We start from the raw sequence: 21105 nt of genomic DNA, 5'->3' as shown, positions 1-21105 counted from the left end.
TTCTTAGCAATCCTACCCTGTGCTGAGTACAGTCTAGGTACTGGGAATATACCAGTGAATTAGATGGATTAAACTACATATAGATATATTTTGTTAGGTAGAACTACATGAAATTGCCAACATTGGGCCAAATTTTATTTATAAAACTCATCTCTTACACACATACACACACACACACACACGCACGCACACACACACACACCCTTATAAGACATACTTATAGCTTCAAGCAACCTAAACATGTTATACACTAAAACTATACTTCAAGTAAGGAAGCCTGAGTGTACCTTGTATTTATCCATTGCCTTAACTGAGATTCAATCAGAAAAGCAGAAACTATTCCATGTACTTCAAGTATGAAAGACTTTAATGCAGGAAATCAAAATTTTATAAAACTATTGGAAGGGCTGGAGAAGTGACCACCTCAGCTTGCAGTACTGAAGGAGTGATTCACAGAAGTTTACCTGTGAGTGGCTACAAATGGGAAGCTCCTCTAATTATCTCAGTCTGTAATGCCAGTCAATATGATCCCTATGAAGTTCATCCAGAAAGGGTTTAAATGCCAAATCTGCCCACACTTCTGTCAGAAACTGCCAGAGGGCTGGGGAGATAGCTCAGCTGGTAGAGTGCTTGCCTCGCAATCACAAGGCCCTGAGTTTGATCCCCAGTACCACAAAAGAAAAAAAAAAAAAAAGAAACTGCCAGAAAAATAATGACCTCTCCTCTTTAATTTCACATGGGCTGACTCTAACCTGGACCCACAGAGAGAAGGGGATTCTTGGAGAATATAGTTTCAAGAGCCTCTTCTGCATCATAGGAAAGACATTATGAGAAGGGGCGGTTATGGTTTAGATATGAGGTGGCCCCCAAAAGCTCATGTGTGAGACAATGCAAGAATTTTTAGAGGTGAAAAGATTAGATCATGAGATATTTAACTTAATCCATGGATATGGGCTAACTGAGTGGTAACTGGAGGCAGGGAGGGTGTGGCTAGAGGAGGTGGGTCACTGGGTATGAGTTTGGGATTTATGTTCTGTCCTGGGCAAGCAAAATTCTCTCTGCTTCCTGATTGTCATGTCCTGAGCTGCATTGCCCCACCACACCCTGCCACCATGATGCTCTGCCTCATCTCAAGCCCTGGGCTATGGAGTTGGCTGATCATGGACTGAACATCTGAAACCATGAACTGAAATAAATATTTCCTCCTCTACTTTTTCTTTTTGGATCTTTCAGTCACAACCACACAAAGTTGACTAAAACAGGTAGTGATGATACTGATTTGAAAACAGACGATCTGGGGTAGCTATATTTTAAAGCATAATCTCTTAATATTTGGGTTCTCAGTAAAAAAACATAGTACCGCAGATTTTTTGGCAAGATAAATAAACATACCATAAAAGTTACAATTTTAACCTTTTGCTTTTTTCCCCTTAAGAGACGGGGTCTTGTTATGTTGTCCAGGTTGACCTCAAACTTCTGGACTCAAGTGATCCTTCTGTCTCAGTCTCCTGAGTAGTTGGACTACAAGTATCCAGTACTGCACCTGAAGCTAACCATTCTTTGTGTACAGTTCAGCAGAACTCAGTATATTCACTTTGCTGTGCAGCATCACTACTCTGTCCTTCTCTAGAATTTTTTCATCTTTCCAAACAGTGACTCTGTACCAATTAAGTTATAACCCCCTGCCCTAGACCATGGAAAACATAATTTATTTTCTGTCACTACAAATTTGACCAGTGTATGTACCTCATGTAAGTGAACTCACCTCACGTAAGCGGTCCTTTTGTGACTGCTTATTTCACTGACATAATGACTTCGAAGTTCATCCATGTCCTAGCATGTGTCAGAATTTCTTTGCTTTTTAAGGCTGAACAATATTCCATTGTAAGAATGTACCACATTTTGTTTCTTCGTTCATTGATGGACTTTAGGTTTTTTCACCTTTTGGCTATTGTGAATAATACTGCTGTGAACATTAGTGTGCAAATTTTTTGTGTATACCAGAAGTGGAATTGCTGGATCTTAAGATAGTTCTATTTTTAATTTCTTAAGGAACCATCATACTGTTTACCACAGTGGCTGTACAATTTTACTTTTCCATCAACAATCCACAAGGGTTTTAATTCCTGTACTTTGTCAACACTTATTATTTTGGTTTTTATTTTTTAGCTTTAAAGAATAATAACCATCCTAATGAGTTGTGTCAGTATGGGTCCTCTGTGACAGAATTTTTTTGCCAAGCATGATTTCAAGGTTCATCCATGTTGTAGCATGTTTCAGTATTCATTCTTTTTTATTGCCAAATAATATTCCAAAGTATTGCTATACCGCATTTCATTTCCATTTTTTGACCATTATGAATCAGGTTGCTGTGAACATTCATGGTGAGTTTTTGTGGATGGATGTTTTTGTTTCTTTTAGACCTAAGAGTGGACTTGCTGGGTGATAGGGTAACTTCATGGTTAATCATTAAAAAGCCACCAAACTGTTTTCCAAAACAATTCTACCTTTTATAGTCCATGAACAATGTTATGAAGGTAGAATACCTGAGTTTTAATTGGGCACTGGGATCTTGGCCATTCACAATAAAGATGATATTTCCCAGCATGCCTTACAGCTAGTGTGACTGCTTCTGACCAATTAGATGGAGAGGTTAAAATTTTGCCTTTAAAAGGAAGGGAAGTACACTCCCCACCCGCTTCCTATGGCTCGATGTGGACAGAGTGGTAAGCTGTCTTTGATCATATGGATGAAGACAACACACAGGGATGCAAGGGCCACAAGACAGAGGGCATTTAGAATCCTTACAGTTTGGTAGAGCAGTGCTGTGAGGTCATACTGGTATGGATTTTTTTGTGGGGGGAGGCAGAGTGCCAGGGATTGAACTCAGGGGCACTCAGCCAATGAGCCACATCCCCAGTCCTATTTTGTATTATATTTAGAGACAGAGTCTCACCAAATTACTTAGCAGCTTGCTTTTGCTGAGGCTGGCTTTGAACTTGTGATCCTCCTGCCTCAGCCTCCCAAGCTGCTGGGATTACGGGTGTGCGCCACTATATCCTAACTGGCATGGATTTTTAAGTAGGAAAAAAAATAAACTTCTAATCCACTGTTAATTTATATATTGCTCAGAACTGAATGTATAATTTAAAAATTTTACGGCACTGGGGATTGAACTCAGGACCTTGTGTTTGTGAGGCAAGCACTCTACCAGCTGAGCTATCTCCCCAGCCCCAACACCCTTACTTTCTGAGTGTTCTTTCTCTCTTCTGATTATACTTCTACTTCTCTAACTGCTCTCTTTTAGACTCTGTGTTAATGGGGATAAATCAGTCTATACAACAATAGCAAATAAATCTCCAAATCTTAGTGGCATAACACAAGAGAAGTTTATTTTTCATTCTGTAAGGTCTGACATGGGTTGGTGGGAAGCGCTCTTCAAGCCCTAGCTCAGAATCCAGACCCTCTCCCTTGTAATGGTACCATCTCATGGTTCTTTGTTTCCACTCTTTGGAAAGGAAAGAGAAAGAATAGGTGTTACTAGAGAAAGCCTTAAATAAACCCTCTAGTTTCACTTTTCTCAGTTAATTTAAAAAGCATGATTTTGGAGTTCATACAGGTGGGACAGACATTATTAGTCTCCCACTAGCTTTGCTATATTATGATGATAATGGCTGTCTAGGTTACTCTCCAGGGACCTGAAAGGGCCACTTTTGCTGAAGACACTGACTCTTCACTTGGGCCTGCAGTTGTCTGATGGGGGATTGGAAGGCTTATCTCCTGTCCTGTGTGGCCAGAGTCAAACACCATGATGTCAGTTCTGACCGCGCCTTCCTTTTGTGATGATGGGAAAGTCACTCAACTCACCCAAACTTCTGATCCTTAATTAACTGGATGAATAAATGCAGTTAACCAACTTTCTATGTATCAGATACTGTGCCAAACAGATTGGGGAACATAGAGATGAATTAGACAGACTCCCTGGACTCAAAGAACTCTCAGACATCTCAAAGAATTGTTACACTACTGTGATGGCAAAACCAGACCTGGTTGTGAAATGAGATTATAAAACTGTTGTGATAAAAAAACCAATGCCTGGGGAAGGGGTCAGTTCACCGCCCATCTCTCAGCCTTTCTCCAGGAAGCCTGATTGACCAGGGGTCCCTGTCTTTTGGATTGTAGAAAACTTCCCCTGGGAGTCTGAATACTCCCCTTTGAAGTCTAAACACCCCTGTGGATGCTTGGGACCCAAGGCTAGAGATTTATCCAAGACCTTGTTAGAGGAGCCAGTTCTTCCCCTTATCTCACTCTGCTTCTGTAAACATGCTTCCCACTAAAAACTCCGTGCACAACTGTATATCGGGTAGACTAGAAAATTTGTGACACTCTAGCCTGTAAATGTTGTGAGAAACTGTGGATGGGAACCCAGGATTTGGAGTTTTGTTTTCCTCTGGGCCCGCTGGCGTAAAATAAAAAGTTTGGAGTTCTCCTCTCCAAGGGCAGTTTGCTGCTTCTCCACCAGCCCATTTCCCGCAACACTGCAGATAAGAAGTGCTGTAGTACTGGGATATGTAAAATGCTTTGTGATTAGTGTGGAATCCATTCTTCTCTAGAGCAGGGAAGAAGGGTCAAAGCAGAAGAGATACTGGAGCTGTGCAGCAGGGAATCCTATCCCCCATATCCGTTCTTCTCTTCTTCCTGGGCAACAGAACTTCCTTTCAGCTGAGGATACAGTCACCCAGAGGATACATTCCCAGTCTCCTTTTCAGCTGTACAGCCACGTGACTAAGTTCCAGCCAATGAGATGCCGGTAGAAGTGGCAAGAACAATATCTGAGATGTGGCTTTAAAGGAAGGGAGCATGTCCTTTTCTTCCTTCCTGCTGCCTGGGAGGTGGATTTGATGGCTGGAGCTGGAGCTTGGACAAGAGCCTCTTGTTGAGGACGACAGTGCAACAAGATGGAAGCAGCCCTGGTTGGCTTACATTTACATGATGAAGAAACAAAATTCCACTTTGCTTAAGCTGTTCTGTTTTTCCTTTTTTCCCTCTTGGTCATTTGCACCTGAGTCTAATCCTAAATACAAAGTAAATTGGAAGGAAGTGAATTTTTCGTTGGGAGATAGGCTACTTTAAGCAGAAAGAACAGCAAGCATAGAGGCTCAGGTCCCAAAAGAGGTGGTGTGGTCAGCAAATGCCAAGGCTGTGTGTGGCAGGAGATGAGACTAGAGGTGAGTCAAAATGAGCCACAGGAAAGGACAGATTGAATGCATAGGACCTTGGCAGAAAGACCCACTGGGTGTTTTGAGCGAGATCAAGGTGAGAGCCCACTGGGGCTGTGAGAGTGTGGGAATGGAGGGGAGGGGATCAGTTCAACATACATTTAGGGCTGGGTGTGGTGGTAGTGTACCTACAGTCTCAGCTACTGGGGAGGCTGAGTCCAGGGATGGTGAGTTAAAAGTCCAGCAACTTGGTGAGTCCCTGTCTCAAAAAAAAAAAAAAAAAAAAAGCATTTAGGGGCAAGAAGGATGAGCTTAGGAATGGGTGCTATATATGTATATATGGAGGGAGCTTGTCATTAGAGAAAGATCTGGACTTCTGGGGTTCCCCTCCTCAGAGGTCTAGGGGTGGAGCTCAGCTTTTCCCATGGGGAATGTCCTTCTCCTGTTCTAATCCCTTGGGGCCAGGATCCCTGGCCCAGATAGCGATTATTGCTAGATTAAGGATTATTTCAAAAATTGGGAGATGGGAGGGTCTTTAACCCCATAAATGCTGGGTCTCTCTAGGCTACCTGAGTAACCTGTGGGGGAGCTGTTGAGACTGTTCAGACTCTGCCAGCAACTGGACACTGTCCCTGGCTGGCTGGCTGGAGCAGAGAGCCTCCGTGTAGTTGAGTAAGAGCAGGGCTGTTGGCAGACAGACTTGTGTCTGTTGGTGGGCCAACCAGCAGGTCAGTGGGAGGCTACAGGTCATGGGTTTTGGGGGAAACTGGGTGAGTTCAGTCCCACTCTTAGTATTCCAGGAAGCACCTCTACTGGGGCAGTTCGTATTTCAGAGAACTCATTAACCCTCTGGGTGCCAGGAAAAGGACCAGAGGGAAGCTAGGAGGTAGCTGAGGTCATCCTTCTTTGAACCTCCACGTGGTATTTGCTTAAAGCAATTGTTGCCACAGGCTCAGGCCCCTACGGTATAAAGCAGAATGTCTGCTCTCTGTGCCCAGAACTGAGCAGGTGAGCAGCTGGGGCAGAGGGATGAGGATCGAGTCCTGAGGGAGGGGACAGCAGGAGGCCTCAGGAGAGAGCTGGGAGTAGGGACTAAGACATCTTCCTGAGCCCTTTGGCAGAGTGGCTTATTCTCCCTTGGGTATTCCTCAGTCTTCCCAGCCATGAAGACAGGAAGTGAGGGAGACAGCAAGTGAGGGAGCTGGGAGCTGTTTCCCAGGCTGGGATCTGGGGAGGATGGTGGAGAGGGAACATGAGCAAGGTTGTTAAATTTCATACTCCCTACCTCGTGACTGAAGTGAGCCTCCCCGATCCACCTAGGTTGGTCCTTTCCAACAACAGCTCTCTGTTCCCCACATCTCAGGGAAGAGTTAACAGGATTCAGGGCAGGCAGCCCCTAGAACAAATCCCTTCCTTTTCTTCTTTACCCTGACCAGGCCTCCATTCACCTTCCTTATCAGAGTCCATAATCACAGGCATGGCTGCAGTCCTCACCTGGGCTCTGGTCCTCCTCTCAGGTGGGTCTCCAACCAGACTTCAAAGTGTGGGTGTGGGTGAAGGTTGGACTGAGGGATGCATCCACCCTGGGGGAGGGCAGCCTGGCCCCTAATCACTCCATCCCTTTTTGCAGCATTTTCAGCCACTGAGGCACGGAAAGGCTTCTGGGACTACTTCAGCCAGAGCAGCAGGGACAAAGGCATGATGGAGCAGATCCAGCAGCAGAAGCTGCCACGGGAGCCTGCGTGAGTGGCTGGGGCAAGGGGTACGGGTGAGGGGGAGGAGGGAACTGGGCCATGGAATGATGCACTGCCCGAGTCCAGTGCTTGCTTTGCCTGCAAATTCAGAGGGCTCCAGTGCCCTCTGACTCCAGCCCCCGAACCCTGGCCTTGTGGTGGTTATAGCTGCTTCCCCCAGGCCCACTGTGGGAGGCAAGGGACTTGAGATCAATGGAGAGGACCCTTTCTGCAGTCCCAGAATGCCAGGAGGGTGTGAGAGTCTTGGTACTTGTATGTGACACTTCCTTGCACAGTGTTGTAGGTCTTTACAGGTGCCTCATATTTGTGCTTTGTGTGTGAGAAGCTGCAGTTGTTTGGGGGTTAAGACTAGAACCCCTGCTCTGGGGCCACAGTCCTTCCTCCTTGGTTTCTGCATTAGTGCTTGATGTCTCTGATGACAGGGGATGACCGGGGCTAGTAGTCTGACGGCCTGGATGTCTGTGTCCTTCCCCAGGAGCCTGAAAGACAGCCTCGAGCAAGACTTCAGCAATATGAACAAACTACTGGAAAAGCTGGCCCCCCTGCATGGACAGAGCAAAGAGCCTCCTCTGCTGGCACAGGACCCAGCAGGCATGCGGCAGCAGCTACAGAAGGAGTTGGAGGAGGTGAGGGCGCGTCTGGAGCCCTACATGGCAGAGATACATGAGCTTGTGGGCTGGAACTTGGAGGGGTTGAGGCAGCAGCTGAAGCCCTACACCATGGAGCTCATGGAGCAGGTGGCCCTGCATGCGCAGGAACTACAGGAGCAGTTGGGCGTGGTAGGAGAAGACACGAAGGCCCAGGTGCTGGGGGGCGTGGACCAAGTGCTGAGCCTGCTGCAGGAAATGCAGAGTCGTGTGCTGTACCACACTGGCCGAGTCAAAGAGATCTTCCACCCGTATGCCGAGCGCCTGGTAACTGGAATTGGGCACCATGTGCAGGAGCTACACCGCAGTGTAGCTCCGCACACCGCTGCCAGCCCTGCACGTCTTAGCCGTTGTGTGCAGGTACTCTCTCGGAAACTCACGCTCAAGGCCAGGGCCCTGCACACGCGCATCCAGCAGAATTTGGACCAGCTGCGCAATGAGCTCAGTGCATTTGTCCGTGCCAGCGCTGATGGGGCTGAACAGGGGGCCAGTCCCGACCCCCAGGTGCTCTCAGAAGAGGTACGTCAGAAACTGCAGGCTTTCCGCCAGGACACTTTCCTGCAGATTGTGGCATTCACCCACGCCATCGACCAGGAGACAAAGGAAGTTCAGCAGCAGCTGGCGCCACCCCCACCAGGTCACAGCGCCTTCTCCCCAGAGTTCCCACAAGCAGACAATGGCAAGACACTGAGCAAGCTGCAGGACCGTCTGGACGACCTGTGGGAAGACATCACTTATGGCCTTAGTGACCAGAGCCATAGCCATCTGGGAGAATCCTGAAGGTCTACTTGCTGGGTTCACCAGCTCTTTGTCCCAGAAGCCCTGGATCTGAGCCTCTAGCATGACCTGCTGGGCGGAGGGTGGAGGGTCCTGCATAGGATAGGTGAGGCCACCAAAGGGAGTACTAACCCTGGCATATCCAGCCTCCTCAACTCCCCCATCTGGATGCATTATACTCACCAGGCTTTGCAAACCCAGCTTCCCGTGCTCATTTGGGAATCTTCATGAGTTGCAACATTCAGGGGTGAAGGGAGTGGGGAGGGAGAGAGGCCTTGCGTGTGTGGGAGATTGTCTGCAAGCCTTATGAGATGGTGGAGGAAGCCTGTGCCACTACATCCTGGAGTTTGGCTCCTGTCACTTCAGGCTGCCTGATGGTCACAGCTACAACTGTTCCACACAGAGGAGCTCTTGTCTTCTTGGGGGAATAGAAGAGAGCAAGGAGGAAAATATGACGAGGAGAGCATGTTATGGTGTGTTTACATCCCTGTTGGCTGTGATGCTGGTGGGTGTGAATGGTGGGGACAGTGATGGGATGGGGCCGAGCCCATAGTTCCTTAGCTCTGCACCTAAGGGACTGAGCCCTTCAAACCGGGGATCGTCTTAAACCCTCTGGGGAGCATGCTGTATGTTCTCATTTCCAGCCCCTCCCTCCTGACTCCTAGGCTGAAGTGTAGACTTCTGACTCAAAGGAAATAGATGTTTATGATGAAAGTTTGTTGACCTGGTGTGATTCTCATTTGGACCATGCCTGAGAGCAGCAGCCTCACCACTGTTCCCAAAGTATGCCCATCGCTCACTCCAATCCCTTGCTGTTTTTTCTCATGGAACCCCTCCCAATTATGGTCTGCCAGAGAGGCCTGGCTCTGGTTGGGCTCTGCCGCAGGGTGCTTGACAACAGATGTCTGTCACACTTGGGGGGTGGGCAGTGGTGCTGTGTTAGAGGCCCTTCCTCTGCACCTGTATTGTTCAACAGCCTGCATTCTACAGGATGGTGTGCATGGAATACAGGCTGTCACTGCAGTAGCTGTGGCCTGGTGGACTGGAGAATCCTGAGGTGGCCCGTCTTTTTTATTCCTGCTGTTCCAGAACTTGAATGGCTTTTCTGAGACTGACCTCCTTAGAAGCCACAAACTCTTAATTCTCCCCACTCATATACACACACTCAGAGGCATCATAGATCATCCGGGAATTATGAACTTGGGGGTGAGAGGAAAGGGTAAACACATTCATTTCCTTTTGGATTACCATGTCCAGCACCATCTTCTCATGGTTTAGCATGCATGCCTGGCCTGTGCAGGGTTCTCAGCAGATCCCACATGAATCTGGGTTCCTCAGGCCAGCAGACTGGTTATCCCTGACACCAGGAGTTAGCCACTTTCAGCTACATAACTGGGTTGTGGCCCCTGCACAGGGAGAGGAAGAAAAGTTTACCCCCAACTCCAAAAAAGAGTGTTTTTGTTGTTAGGAAACATGAAGAGGTGAGTTGAGTGTGGTGGGGATGAGGGACTGGGAGGAAAAATAATGGCTGTGTTTTTGAGACTAGAATTTGGGAAGATGCTTAGAAGGGCAGAAATAGGGCAAGGGAAGAGCAGAAAGGGAGAGGATTAGGAAATTGAGGGAAGGGAAGAAGCTGAGCGACCCAGAGAGCGGAATCTAGAGACTAAAAGAGGTCCTGAAGTTCAAGCAGCGTCTGGTCCATAAGTCGACACGAGTCCAGTTATGATCGCACCTCCTCCAGGATTCCAGAAAGAGGCCAGTCCCCTTCCCGACAAGGCTCTCCTAGTCAGACTTATGGACCAACAGTTGGGCTCCCAGTGCCGTGAAGGCATTACGAAAGAGAAAAAAAAAACCGTCCTATATCTGAAAAGACATCCTAGCGAAAGTGGGAGCCGAGTTGAAGTGGAACTTGCTAACTATAGAAGTCCGGGTCCCCCTACTTCCGGGAACCGGAAAACCTTGTCTGATACTGCTTCCCGAGGGCCCAAAGTCTGTGGTCTCTTTAAGAAGGGGAGGGGACAGCAGCTTGCGGAAGTGAGGCTTCGAGAGCAGCGGAAGGGGTGGGGCCTCGAGAGCAACAGAAGCCGGAAGCCGTGGCGTGAGCTGCCCGTGTGGGAGATGTCGGCCAGCGGGGCTGTAGAGCCCGGGCCCCCGGGGGCTGCCGCCGGCCTCTCGCCCGCCCGGGCCCGGCCACCCTCCGCGGGGCACTTGTTTCGGCCCATCAGCGCGGAGGACGAGGAGCAGCAACCCACCGAGATCGAGTCGCTGTGCATGAACTGTTATCGCAACGTGAGGCTGGGGTCGTGGCTGTGCGCGGGAGGGTCGGGCGTAGGCGATCCGGGGCAGGGGGTCCGCCACCCAGCTAGGTGGACCCAATCTCAGAAGGAGAAGTGCAGGGAAAGCGAGTTCATTGATTCTTTCCTTCCCTGCTGTTTGCTTTCCAGGGCATGACGCGACTTTTGCTCACGAAGATCCCCTTCTTCAGAGAAATAATCGTGAGCTCCTTTTCTTGCGAACACTGTGGCTGGAGCAACACGGAGATACAGTCGGCAGGCAGGATCCAAGACCAGGGAGTGCGCTATTCTTTGAGCGTCAGGGGTCTGGAGGTGAGAGGAGACTAAAGCAGGCCCCCACTGTCCCAAATAGAGCAAGAGTACTGGAGTCAAATCTCTGTGCCTCATGTCGTTGGACTCGGAATAAATCCTCAGTAGCCAAGCCTTAGTTCCCTCCCTTGTAAAAAGTGGTGTTACTGTCATCTTAAACGAGATAAGATTTGTTAAAGTGGGGGTTTTGTCAGGTTATAAAATGAACAGGAATTACTGTGGATAGTATTCTCACCATCTAGGCAGTCTGGCTCACATACTGATATGAACTGTTTCGAAGTAGTTGACTGGTCCCTCCCAAGTGGAGAGAGGGAGAAACAACTGGGCTGAGATCTGATGGAGAGGGACAGTCTGGTTATTTTTTGGGAGAAGCTGTCCTGCTGACCTCTTGGACCAAAAGTTTCTTTTCTGCCCAGGACATGAACAGAGAAGTGGTGAAGACTGACTCTGCTACCACCAGGATACCTGAGCTGGATTTTGAAATTCCAGCTTTCAGCCAGAAGGGAAGTAAGTTTAAGATTAGGATTGTTTAAGATTTGGACTGTTCACACATATTGGAATCCTACCCATTTTCTTTCAAAACACCTGGTATTAGGCCTAGTGGCTTGTGCATCAGTTTGACCATATAATTATTGTGATTTTCATTGGTTTAACGTGAACAGAAAGCTTGGGTAAAAAGTTAAAGGTAGTAAAGGGTAATGGTAAGAACATACTGTTCTTATTTTAGAATTTTGGCATCACTGTTATTAGAAATGAATGGAACATAGTGGCTGGCCTCTTTGTTTTTTTAAATATATTTTTTAGTTGGAGGTGGACATAATACATTTATTTTATCCATTCTTTTCTATGTGGTGCTGAGGATTGAACCCAGTGCTTCACACGTGCTAGGTGAGCCCTCTACCACTGATCCATAATCTCAGCCCCGGCTGGCCTCTTTTACAGATGTGGAAATCAAGGCCCAGATAGTTTAGGTGAATTGCCTAGAGTCATGTAGGCACTCGGTAACAGAGCTAAGTCTTGTCTTTTGTTCTTGTTTACAAGCTCTGACCACTGTTGAAGGATTGATCAACCGTGCTATCTCTGGCCTGGAGCAGGACCAACCCACACGAAGGGTGAGCTAATTATGGGGGAACTTTTTGAACAAGCTTTCAGTGGGAGTGTAACTGCCAGGATGTTGCATATGTTGTGCTTACTGTCCTTTTCTCCCAGTGTATATTTAGATCTCATCTCAGACAATGTAATGTTACCTCAGAAGAGCCCTTTCTGATCCCCTTGAATTATCTGTGCTCCTGGGTATTCTTTTATAGCTTATGTTTGTTATTACAGAAATAATATAATTAATATTTAGTCATCTGTCTGCCTGACTGGCTGAAGAGCTCTGTCAGAGGACTGTGACTTATGTATTGTTTATTCCCTTACCTGGCATGAGTACCTGTGCTGAGTGGTGGAATGAGTGAGAAATTAGACTGCTGGCAGCACCTATAAAATTCAGTCTTGTGTACTTACCGTGAGGTTGGAATCATTATGTTTCTATTCACTAAGACAGGTGTTGACTTCCTGAGGGAATTGACTTAGGCAGGACAGGGTTGGAGCATGAGGTATACCACCAGGGCTGAGGCTTTTACTTTGTTCATGGTAGGCAAATGAAGAAGCCATAGCTGAAAGAATTGATGAGTTCATTGTCAAACTGAAGGAGCTAAAGAAAGTGGCTTCCCCTTTCACTTTGGTAAGTATTGAGGGACTGTAGTTGCTTTTGATTTAAGGGAGGAGTGATAATTAAAACTGGGATTTTTCCATTGTGGTCTTATGGTAGGTGGAGGGTTGTATGATTTCTTGTTGAAATTATTCTGTCTTTACTCCTCCGTTAGATCATTGATGATCCCTCTGGGAACAGCTTTGTAGAAAATCCACATGCTCCCCGGAAAGATGATGCCCTAGTGATCACACACTACAACCGGACCCTGCAGCAGGAAGAGATGCTGGGACTCCAAGTAAGTGGACTGAACAAGCCAGAAAAATGCTCTGGAATTATCTTGGTCCCTGGATTGCTTGCAGTCAGTGGAAACTTACTTTGTTGCTGTTACTGCCCTTTGATAGCTTGTTTGTACCTTTCATCTAGCTCATGTCAAGATTTAGGATAAACTTCACAAAAAAGATACCAGCAGCTGTGATCCTGTCTTGAGGCCTTTTCCCTTGATTGGGGTATTACTTTCTGGCTTCTCTAACTCATGAGTTGGCACTTGATAAATTGAGTGAGGGCATTTTTCTCTTGAGGCAGGGTACTGGGAAATATACATTGACTGAGGTCTGCTTGTCAACTTGTGATTTACATCTCTGCTCTTTTAGACAGAAGCACCAGAAGAGAAGCCAGAAGAGGAAGATCTCAGAAATGAAGTGAGTCATGTTGGTTCCTGTTGACAGGAAGGAGCAGTGTTGTGGGCTGAGACTGATGCTATTTATTTTCTCTCTTCATCTCCATCAACATGGGTGACCATTAGCCTGCCAACTGAATGTCTCTAGCCTGAGCATCCCGCCTGGGAGGCTCACCCTGTGTCCCCATATTTTGTTTCAGGTACTTCAGTTCAACACAAACTGCCCAGAATGCAATGCCCCTGCTCAGACCAACATGAAGCTAGTACGTATCTTTTGTCAGGCAGTTGGGTTGCTCTTCATCTGACTCAGGCATGAAGGTTACATGCAGGCTGGGAAAATCCTTTCAAGAAAAGTGCATGCTTTATTCCACATAACAAGAAGGATGTTGTCTTTGATTAGTTTGTGTACCTCGCTGTTGAGTTCAAAAAGAAAAGTAGGCCATGATCTTGAGGCTCATGTATGTGACCTAAGCCATGTCTTCAAACATTTTTGAATAGGGGTCGCCATAGGCAGAGAACATGTTCTCTCCTGGAGGACTGTCAGAGTTAGGCTGTCCCCTGTGAGAGGTTATAGTTTTGGGTCCAATGTCTTTGTGGGGTTTGGCTTTGTTTTTCCCCAGAAGGTGGTCTTGCTCTCCTGGAAGCAAATTTCCTTAACTGCATCTTCCAGAAATCCCCCACTTTAAGGAAGTTATCATCATGGCCACCAACTGTGAGAACTGTGGACATCGAACTAATGAGGTGGGTAGGCTCTATAGATTGGGAAGAAGACTGGCTTAAGAGTAACCCCTTTATAACTTTGATCCTTCCTAAATCTCCTTCAGGACTGGAGGATGGAATAGGTTGGGTCTTTCTCTTAGACTTAGTGAAGGGTAAGAAGCCCTTGAAGGAACTGAGAATTAGCCTAGAGGAGAAAAGCTAGAGAAACCTTAACTCATTTAAGACATATAAAAGGTTGATTATATGGAAGAGAGAAAGATTTTTGATCTGTTTCTTAGAGGAGTTGAAGTTCAAGGAGGCAGGTTTTGATTCCATGATGGAGTAGCCGTCCGAAAATTGGTTGTGATACCTTGGTGGGTTGTAAATGCCCTTTCCCCAAGTATAGTCAAGCATAAGCTGATTAAATTCTTAAACATAACATTATAAAGGGGATTTACACTTTGGATGCAGTAGGTGAAAGGCCTGAAATAAATGCTTAAAAGTCCCTTTCAGGGTTAGGGTTGTGGCTCAGTGGTAGAGCACTTGCCTAGCATGTGTGAGGCACTGGGTTCGATTCTCAGCACTGCATATAAATTAATAAAAATAAAGGTCATGAATAGCTAAAAAAAGAAATCTAAAAAAAAAAAAAAAAGTCTCTTTCAACCCCCAAGTGTCACATTTCTTTAAAAAGTAAATTCAGAGTTTCTTGGCAATTTGGGCTAAGTTTGATATGCTCCTGAGGCTTGGCCACCTCTTGGTGTTTGTGGTTTGAGTGAGTGTTGCCACTGTTGGTTTAGAAGATTCTATCATTGGTAGTTATTAGTCAGCCAAATTGGAGGCTAAGAATCTGTAAGTCTGAGGTCTCCCTGGCATTTGGTGAGGCTCAGTTGTCTCTCTGCTGTTGCTCCCGACTACTGTCTTTGTAGGTGAAATCTGGAGGAGCGGTAGAACCCTTGGGAACCAAAATCACACTCCACATCACAGATCCCTCAGACATGACCAGAGACCTTCTCAAGGTACAACCACCTTCTTGGAAAAGTGTCTTCATACAGCTGTCTTTATGTAGGGGGCATTGTTTTTTTTTTTTCGGAATAATGTTTGGAGACATTAGGGATCCCCTTACTTCCCTGGGTTTGAGGATCCCTGAGCAGGGTTAATCCATGGTTGGAATTACAGGTTCAGTAGGTGACCCATAATCTCTTTCTGATTGAAAGCTTTTCACTTCTGTAACCCCTGAAGACAGGGTACCTGACAGTGTGGAGCTGTGACTCAGCTTATTTTTATTAAGCTGGTTTCATTTTGGTGGTTAAGATGGACAGGAGTGAGTCTCAGTCTTTAGCTGGGAAGTCAGAGAAAACTGGGACAACTGATATTGTCCCCAAGCTATCACTGGTGGTGTTAATTTGATAGGAAGCCTCTGATTGGCCTTCTTTACTTCTAATTTAAAATTCTACTTATGATGCTGGGGATCGAACCCAGGACCTTGCTAATACTCTCTGCTCTGCCACTGAACTGAATCCCCAGCCCCTGTTACAGATCTTAATTTAACCTCTCATCTTACAGTCTGAGACATGTAGTGTGGAAATCCCAGAGCTGGAATTTGAACTGGGAATGGCTGTCCTGGGGGGCAAGTTCACCACCCTGGAGGGGCTCCTGAAAGATATCCGGGAACTGGTGAGTACCCTGAGTATAGTATACAGCAGCAATGTGGCTATGGGAAAAGGAGCTGAAAGACCTCAAACATCTTAGTTTTGGTGCTGACAACTGAGGATTTCTTTGCTTTAAAACTGGTCTAAGAGCTTAATTATTGTTTTGGATTGTGAAGAGAAGTTTTAGGGAAGTTTTCAATGGAAATTCCCAGGCCTGATTCCGGGACGATATAGTTATTTTGTGGTGTTGGTAAGTCGTTTATTTCATTATAAAATAGGGTATGAGGGTCCTTCAATGACCTAAAACTTACATGTTAGTAAGTTTGTCCTCAGTATCCAATCACAGATTGAAAATATTTAGGAAAAAAATTGTGTCCATACTCAATATGTCATCATTCCCTAAACAATATAATAAATAATTATTTTCATGGCATTTACATTATTAGGTGTATCATAGGAATCTAGAGATGATTTAAAATATTCAGGAGGAAGTACATAGGTTCTATGCAAACATTGTGCCATTTTATGTAAGAGACTTGAGTATCCACAGATTTTGGTGTCTGGGGAATGTCCTGAAATCAATCCCATGTGGATTCCTAGGATTGACTATATACTTTATCTTCTTGATTAATCATTTTACTTAATTGATTCTGTTGTTAAGCTTTTTTTTTGTCTTTGTAAATTATACTTTTCTTTGCATTTCTTTTCCAAATTAGGATTAAATTTTGTAAGAGCAGTTTTCCAGGTTTCATTTCACGTGACTCGTTTTGCCTTTTTGGCAGACTGATCCCGTAAACTCCTAGGAGTAGCTGCCTGGGTCAGCATGGTGCTATGGGATACATGGAGACCAAGCTTTTTTGGACTGGGCACCAGCTACCACTCCCTGCCTGGGTTTATGGTCAGATCTACTAACCATAAAGCAAGTATTTTAGCAGTTTGGATGTCATTTATTGCAGGTAACCAAGAACCCTTTCACATTGGGTGACAGTTCCAATCCTGGTCAGTCAGAGAAACTGCAGGAGTTCAGCCAAAAGTTGGACCAGGTGAGAAGACACTGGTCAGTTGGTCCTCAGGGTCCTGAGGTTCCTGTGAATAAGATACCACATTTGCATCTCTTGCCACTTAAACATCTGACCATTATGCTGGGAATTCTTTTGGTTTCCTTTATCTCATTTCATCTTTTTTCTAGTTTTCTCCTTTATTCTGCTGGAGCATCATCTCCAGTAGCTTCCTGAGAGAGTGCATGGGAAATAAAGTTTCTAGGACCTATCATGTCTGAAAATTTCTTCATTCCACCCTCACATTGGATTGATTGATTGCTGAGAATAGAATCCTAGGATAGTAATGATTTTTTTCATCAGAATTTGAAGATACTGCACTACTGTCGTCCAGTTTCCGGTTTGGCTATTGAGAATTTTGAAGTCATTCTGATTCCTGATCTTTCATATATGATCTGTTCTTACAATCTTTTTGTCCTCTGTGATATGCAATTTCAGGATGTGCCTTGTTTTGGATAAGTTTTGGCCACTGTGCTAAGCACCTGGATTTTTTTCAATCTGGAATACTCATGTAGTTCAGTTTTAGGAACCATTCTTGAATTATTCTCTTGGAAGAGAGCCTTCTGCCTGTTCTTTTAGATGTTAGACCTACTTGTCTGATCTTGGGTAATTTGCTTATTATTTTTTTCTTTTTTCTGGTACTGGGGATTGAACCCAGGGGCATTCTACCACTGAGCTACCCCTGTCCTTTTATTTATTTATTTTTTATTTTGAAACAGTATCTTGCTAAGTTGCCCAGGCTGACCTGGTATCTGAAATCCTTCTGCTTCAGCCTCTTGAGTTGCTAAGATTACAGGCAGGTACCACTGTGCCCAACTGTAATTTACTTACTTTTACTCTATTTTTGTTTTCTTAGTATTTTGTTCCAGTCTGGAAGATTCCTTCAACTTTATTTTCCATCCCTTCTGTTGAGTTTTTCATTTCCACTTGTGTCTTGATTTTTGAAGAGCTTTTTTGGGGTGCATGTGTGTCTTTGACTGTCCTTCCCTTGCCTTTTTAAAAATAGCATTTTGTATTAAGGATCTAATTATTTTTTCTTGTGGGGGGGGGTTTCTTGCACAGTTTGTTTCCTTTATTGCTGTTTTTTTCCCCATTTAAATTTTCTGTCAGTGTTAGCTGCTTTGCTCAAATACCTGGTAAGCCTTGACTGCTTACAAGTAGAGGGCTAGAAACCTCACTGGGGGTGAGTTTTGTTATGGGGCTCATTGAAGGCATCTTTAGCTCAGCCATTTTGTCCAGGTTCCCCCAGTATGGTTAGGGCTTTCCTCCAGGCCTAGTCAGAGACCCATCAGTGGCCATTTTCCATTCTGTCCTGAGCATGAAGTTGTGACTGGCAGTGCTCTGAGAGCTGAGTGTGGGTAGAGGCCTGGGATATGTCTGTGCCTATTTCCAGTAAGTGTATTTTACTTAACCTCCTTGTTCTTGATTCTTTTCTGTCTACTTACTTGGCCCAGTGTCTTTCAATCCATAGATTCCTAAGGTAGTATCCCCTGAGAAACAAAAACAATTATTGGCCACTGGGAGTAGGAGATGAGATTGGGGGTGTTGATTTGCTTCTTGAATAGCTTTCAAACAGTTCTTATTTTAGTTCCTTTCCACTCTAATTCCAGAGGTACTTAATTTCACCAATTCTTAAAACTTTGGGGGATTTTGCAATGTAGATTGACTTGACTCTTGTCTGGCCAGTCATAGCTCTTTCCTGTCAGGGGCTATGTAACATTTACTTGCTGTATTCTCTCTTCCCTGTAGATCATCGAGGGTAACATGAAGGCCCACTTTATTATGAATGATCCAGCAGGCAACAGTTATTTGCAGGTACGGTAGACCTTCCTCGATTTTTAATGGAGATATATTTTTCTGATTTTCTTTGAATGTTTATCATATCCCCAGAAATTAAAAAGACTTAATTCTAAATGGACTGCTCTTCCTTAGAGAACTGCCAGAAGAAAGAAGATAAAGGAGAAAGGGGGGAAAGTGGGAAGAGCTTTAAGTTTACGTGAAGAAAACAGGCTTCTCTTAGGTTCCTTTCATCCTTTTTCTTGTTCTTACCTCTAACTCTGGAATTTTCATTTTGCAAATCTGACTGTAGAGTGAGGAGAGATGGTGCCCTATTCAGAGACCAAAATGGGAAAACGGAGAGACTTTAAGCTAGCTGGGGAGTTAATCTGTTGATTACTGGAACTTTTAACTTTGTGTGTGGTGCTGGGGTTTGAACCCAGGGCCTCAACCCCGCTTTAACATTTATTAAGTATTTATAGGGTCAGACAAAATTGTTATGTAAGTTCTTTCTATGATTAAGATCATTGCCACACTTTTCATAAGAAGGTACAGATGTGAAATGTTTTAGGTGGACTGTTGCCTGCCTTTGCCTGGGGCCAGGCTGTTTCCCTCCTAACCTTAGGGGGCTCTGTTGCTGCCCCCCTACTATAGTGTAGCCCTCAGGGATAGGAGGCCATTCTCTTCTTAGGGAACTGGGATTTGGCAGCTGCCTGGGAGAGGAGGAATGGAGAAGGGCACACACTGATCTTCTGTCCTCGGCCTTGCAGAATGTCTATGCACCTGAAGAAGATCCGGAGATGAAGGTGGAGCGTTACAAGCGCACCTTTGACCAAAATGAGGAGCTAGGGCTCAATGACATGAAGACGGAGGGCTACGAGGCAGGCCTGGCCCCACAGCGATAGCAGTGGGTGACTTACTGGCCAGCTCGGGCACAGCTCATCCTGCAGGGTTATTTATCACTGTTGGAAAAAAAACTGGCTGTACCCTTCCTCGGGTGCGGAGGACACCTGGCCCACCTCAGAGATCTAGGCACACTTTCTAAACGGCTGGTGATGTGTGTGCAAGCCTGTGGTGTTACTTGACTTTATTTTGGAGGTTCTGAATTGACCTGAGAAGAAACCCAAGAATGAAGCATGGACGATGTCATCATCACTTCTCTGTCAGCGCTTTACCCTCCCTCCACGCAGTGCTCTGTCCTCTGGAGTTTGAATACTGAAGTAAAATGATGGCTTTCCACTAACACTGGCCTCTGCATCCACTCTGTCCTAGTTGGATATTATGCTACTAGAATTCATCCTCCTATAGAACATTTTCTCCAGTGCAGCCACTGTATCTTGGGGATCGAAACTGGCGTTTCATTCATCCCTTCAACAGATGTTTGTTTGCCTATTTTTTGCCAGGCATACCACAGAACAGTGGACAAAGTAAATGTTATTTCAAGGAGCCTAAAAGTCTAGAGGGGAAAACTTAATAAATGGATAAGGAAGATGGTATGTCAGATGGTTACCAGTGTTATGGAAGAGTGTGTAGCAGGGAGGGAGCGGGTAGTGCTAGAGGAGGTGGCACAAGTGTGTCAAATCCAGTGGTCAGGAAAGATTTCAGTAAATGGCAATTTGACATTTAGGCATAGTGAGATAGGTAAAGGAACCGCACCCAGTGGGTAGCTGGGGGAAGAGATTTCCAGACAGAGGAAATGCAAATGCAAAAACACTGAGGCTGTAAAATTGGGGGCTGCCTGCAGTTGCTGGGAAGTTAAAGATCTGATGCTTGGGCCCCCCAGCCAGTGCTGTTTGCACTGTGGTCTGCTGCCCTTCAGGAACGAAGGGTGATACTTCATGGTGCAGGCTGTGGAATGTTCAAATAAAAGCCAGTTAATTGAGATGCTATCACAAACCTTGTTGCTTTGTGCTATGAACTTTGAAGAACTGCTTAGTTATAGATGACCTAGTAATCAGATGTCTACTCTCACAGCTCTATTAAAACTATTCCCAAAGGTCACAACTGATTTTCTACCTGGAAAATGTGCTTATTGTCTACTCTGTTGCTTTTCAGTGAATCAGCTCTTTTCAACCCTTTTCTTGGTTCTTATAGTTCATCTCTGATTTTTCCTTTACTTTCATCATTCTTTATTTGAAATGTCTTCCTCCTTCCTCTACCATAAATGTATTTGTTTCCTAAGCTTCTGCTCTCATACACCTGTCCCTATGGATTCTTTGGCATGTTACTGTTCATTTGGGTCTAACTCGATTATAGTTATATGTCTGATTTTTATAAGGAAGGGCATGAGTAAGGTGGTTTTTAAAGAATTTGGAGACTCAGGTTGGCAAGTGACTAACAAACTTTAAAGCTGTAACACTTGGATTAGGCTTCCTATAACTCTTAGGATAATTGCGTTTCCAGTTAACTTAATGTATCATTTGGTCTCTTGAATGCCTGAATAGACATCCCCCCGGAGTAGGGAGTACGTTTGCTCTGTGAAGATGAGCCCAGTGTCAGGTTCATTTCCCAATGTGAAGGAAAACAATGGCATTCTAGTTTTTAACTCATT

At 45.3% G+C, this 21105-nt stretch overlaps 2 protein-coding genes across 3 annotated transcripts; both read left to right on the top strand.

Annotated features, from left to right (window-relative positions):
- Window positions 1–6098: 6098 nt before the first annotated feature.
- On the top strand, window positions 6099–9120 carry APOA5 (apolipoprotein A5). Its single transcript, XM_079105425.1, has 4 exons — window positions 6099–6227; window positions 6656–6736; window positions 6850–6961; window positions 7449–9120. The coding sequence occupies exons 2-4, from the start codon at window positions 6697–6699 to the stop codon at window positions 8398–8400; spliced, it is 1104 nt and encodes a 367-aa protein (XP_078961551.1). The 5' UTR covers window positions 6099–6227; window positions 6656–6696; the 3' UTR covers window positions 8401–9120.
- A 132-nt stretch (window positions 9121–9252) lies between these two features.
- On the top strand, window positions 9253–19706 carry ZPR1 (ZPR1 zinc finger). Of its 2 annotated transcripts, XM_079105418.1 has the most exons (14): window positions 9253–10686; window positions 10842–11003; window positions 11417–11507; window positions 12042–12112; window positions 12640–12726; window positions 12869–12991; window positions 13347–13394; window positions 13573–13639; window positions 14043–14113; window positions 14998–15087; window positions 15635–15745; window positions 16677–16763; window positions 18528–18593; window positions 19325–19704. In XM_079105418.1, exons 1-14 carry the CDS (start codon window positions 10120–10122, stop codon window positions 19457–19459), a joined length of 1776 nt encoding a protein of 591 aa, XP_078961544.1. In that variant the 5' UTR covers window positions 9253–10119; the 3' UTR covers window positions 19460–19704. The 2 variants fall into 2 exon arrangements, with proteins under 2 accessions (XP_078961544.1, XP_078961545.1); XM_079105419.1 differs by lacking the exon at window positions 14043–14113 and having other exon boundaries at window positions 13573–13635; window positions 19325–19706.
- The last annotated feature ends 1399 nt before the right edge of the window (window positions 19707–21105 follow it).

The sequence above is a fragment of the Sciurus vulgaris genome (assembly GCF_902686455.1).
Source record: "Sciurus vulgaris genome assembly, chromosome: 11".
NCBI classification, from domain to species: domain Eukaryota; kingdom Metazoa; phylum Chordata; class Mammalia; order Rodentia; family Sciuridae; genus Sciurus; species Sciurus vulgaris.
The sequence above is the reverse complement of the archived record's forward strand: the minus strand, read 5'-3'. Positions and strand labels throughout refer to the sequence as shown.

Excerpts from the sequence above, each read along its gene's own strand:
- ZPR1 (XM_079105418.1), top strand. The coding sequence starts at position 10,120 with ATGATCGCACCTCCTCCAGGATTCCAGAAAGAGGCCAGTCCCCTTCCC. Across the intron at positions 13,395-13,572 it reads AGGAAGATCTCAGAAATGAA|GTACTTCAGTTCAACACAAA; the intron begins GTGAGTCATGTT and ends ATTTTGTTTCAG. Across the intron at positions 15,088-15,634 it reads TGACCAGAGACCTTCTCAAG|TCTGAGACATGTAGTGTGGA; the intron begins GTACAACCACCT and ends CTCATCTTACAG.
- APOA5 (XM_079105425.1), top strand. The coding sequence starts at position 6,697 with ATGGCTGCAGTCCTCACCTGGGCTCTGGTCCTCCTCTCAG. Across the intron at positions 6,737-6,849 it reads GGCTCTGGTCCTCCTCTCAG|CATTTTCAGCCACTGAGGCA; the intron begins GTGGGTCTCCAA and ends CCCTTTTTGCAG. Across the intron at positions 6,962-7,448 it reads AAGCTGCCACGGGAGCCTGC|GAGCCTGAAAGACAGCCTCG; the intron begins GTGAGTGGCTGG and ends GTCCTTCCCCAG.